Source organism: Palaemon carinicauda, chromosome 13 (genome assembly GCF_036898095.1).
Source record: "Palaemon carinicauda isolate YSFRI2023 chromosome 13, ASM3689809v2, whole genome shotgun sequence".
NCBI classification, from domain to species: Eukaryota; Metazoa; Arthropoda; class Malacostraca; order Decapoda; family Palaemonidae; genus Palaemon; species Palaemon carinicauda.
Genome location: NC_090737.1, coordinates 3,067,352 through 3,069,851, shown reverse-complemented (window position 1 = coordinate 3,069,851; position 2,500 = coordinate 3,067,352). Strand labels below are relative to the sequence as shown.

The 2,500-nt window shown below is 31.0% G+C and overlaps 2 protein-coding genes and 1 pseudogene across 2 annotated transcripts in view; all 3 read left to right on the top strand.

Annotated features, from left to right (window-relative positions):
• The window catches only part of LOC137651894 (nephrin-like), a 15,962-nt gene extending 14,931 nt beyond the window's left edge, over window positions 1-1,031 (top strand). The window contains 1 exon segment of the mRNA XM_068385096.1: window positions 964-1,031. Within this exon segment, the coding sequence (XP_068241197.1) occupies window positions 964-1,031 (68 nt within the window).
• The window catches only part of LOC137652130 (nephrin-like), a 448,675-nt pseudogene that overhangs the window by 424,933 nt on the left and 21,242 nt on the right, over window positions 1-2,500 (top strand).
• The window catches only part of LOC137652129 (uncharacterized), a 7,588-nt gene continuing 6,067 nt past the window's right edge, over window positions 980-2,500 (top strand). The window contains exons 1-2 of the mRNA XM_068385330.1: window positions 980-1,085; window positions 1,537-1,722. Of these exons, the coding sequence (XP_068241431.1) occupies window positions 1,539-1,722 (184 nt within the window). The 5' untranslated portion in view covers window positions 980-1,085; window positions 1,537-1,538. The remainder of the gene's footprint in view (window positions 1,086-1,536; window positions 1,723-2,500) is intronic.

Genomic DNA, 2,500 nt, shown 5'->3' with positions numbered 1-2,500 from the left:
TGTGTGTGTGTGTATATAATATATATATATAAATATATATAGATAGATAGATATAAAACAACACATATATAGATTTATAGATACTCTGCGGGCAATGAAAACCATATTTAATTGGAGAACTCAAATAATAAAATACAAGGGAATATATTGTATGACCAATTGAATCATTAATCATCATTATTATTATTATTATTATTATTATTATTATTATTATTATTATTATTATTATTATTATTATTATTATTATTATTATTCTTACTAACTAAGCTACCACCCTAGTTGGAAAAGGAAGATTCTATAAGCACAATTGCTCTAACAGGATAAATTAGCCAAGTGAGGAAAGGAAATAATGAAATAAATAAACGATATGAGATAAAAATTAACAAATAAAATATTTTAAAATCTGTAACAACTTCAAAACAGATATGTCACATATAAACTATAGAAAGTCTTATGTCAGCCTGTTCAAGATAAAAACATTTGCTTCAAGTTTGAACTTTTTAGTTCCACTGATTCAACTACCCGATTAGGAAGATCATTCCACAACTTGGTCACATCTGGAATAAATCTTCTAGAATGGTCTGTATTAGGTTGGCCAGGGAACCAACCACCCGTTGAAAGTGCCGCTAGAGTGTTATGGGGTCCTTTGAAGGCCACAAAGCACTGCATTGGATCCTTCTCTCTGGTTACGGTTCATTTTCCTTTCGCCTATACATACACCGAATAGTCTGGCCTATTCTTTACATATTCTCCTCTGTCCTCATATACCTGACAACACTGAGATTATCAAACAATTCTTCTTCTCTCAAGAGGTTAACTACTGCACTGTAATTGTTTAGTGGCCATTTTCCTTTTGGTAACGGTTGTAGTTTAGCATGTAATAATGATAATAATAATTCTGTCTTTTATTCATGCAAGTAATTCAGAGGTTTGCTTTTACTTAATGTGAGTCCTCTTTCTCAGACAGCCCAAAGAGAGTTTTTAGTGACGGGTTCCCTCCGTCGCCACAGCTGGAGAGGAATTTACTCTGACCTGCGTGACGTCGAAATCGAATCCTTCGTCAGTCATCAGCTGGTTGGTTCATGGTAAGCTCGAATTCTCACTTACTTTATTTCATGTTTTTGTCATAGCGAAACCTTTAAGACCTTCAAGCCTATGTGAATGATAAAACTGTGAGAGAGGGCACTTCTGGTGAGGTCTACATAGTTTAGCAATGCATCTTCTCTATCATCTCCGTTGTCGCTTTTTCATTTTCCCAAATGTGTTTTTTCTTTACATTTTCATGCCTCAGCTAATACCAAATACGAAATATGCCATATTATGATTGATTTATTCCTACTGTAACTGAGATCATATAATTCAATTGGACGAAAAATAAATTCATGTAGTTCCTCATGCTTATTGCAAACCAATCCAATTCATTTTTTATTAATTTCGTTTTTGGTAAGCTTTAGTTTAGCTATATTATTATTATTATTATTATTATTATTATTATTATTATTATTATTATTATTATTATTATTATTATTATAACAGGAATGAAAGTGGCCACCGTAGCCTCGCTAATCAGCGAGACCGAAGACGGAGGCTTTGTGACCTCGTCTGACCTGAAATATTACCTCGAGAGATCCTTAGCCCTGAGTGAAATCAACGTGGACTGCACCGCTCATAACTCCGCCAGCGAAAGGGTCGTAAGCGAATCACATGTCATTAGCATAATTAGTAAGTATTGTTAATTAGATCCCATCATTTTGAAATAATTAGTCGTATCTATGTGATTATTGTCCAAGTATAATCATGGGATGTCGTGTTGACTCAGTATGATATTATGTAGAGGATTTGCTTTCTAAGTTCTCATTTGACCAGATTATTTTATAACATTTAGTTTCAAACGAACAAATTATTTTGATTTGTTTGCTATTTCTATTTGTTTTTTGTTTTTTTCTACCAAAAACTACATATTTGTTTTCCTTAATTGGTATCATAAGGTCTACAACATAGGACAGACACACACACATATATATATACTGTATATATATATATATATATATTATGTATGTATATATATACACACACACACACACACACATATATATATATATATATATACATATATATATATATATATGTGTGTGTGTGTGTGTGTGTGTGTGTGTGTATCTTTTATTGCTCTATTTTATGACCACTTTTATTCCAAAACATAAAAAATTGAAGAGTAAAACCTATTATAATCTAAAGTATAGATAAAGGAAACAATTTGTGGCTAGCACTATTCAAAAGACCTGAAGTTTCTTTATGAATGATAAGTCAGTGTCAAAATTCCTGCATATATAAAATAAATAGTGAAGGTCATGTGTAAAATATACTTTGATTATTAGAATTATAATATTTTATGTTTTTTAACGCCCATAAGGAAAGTTAATTTCAGAGCTTATCATTACTATTATTGATATATGCATTTATATATAAGCATACACATATGTATATTGTATATACACAT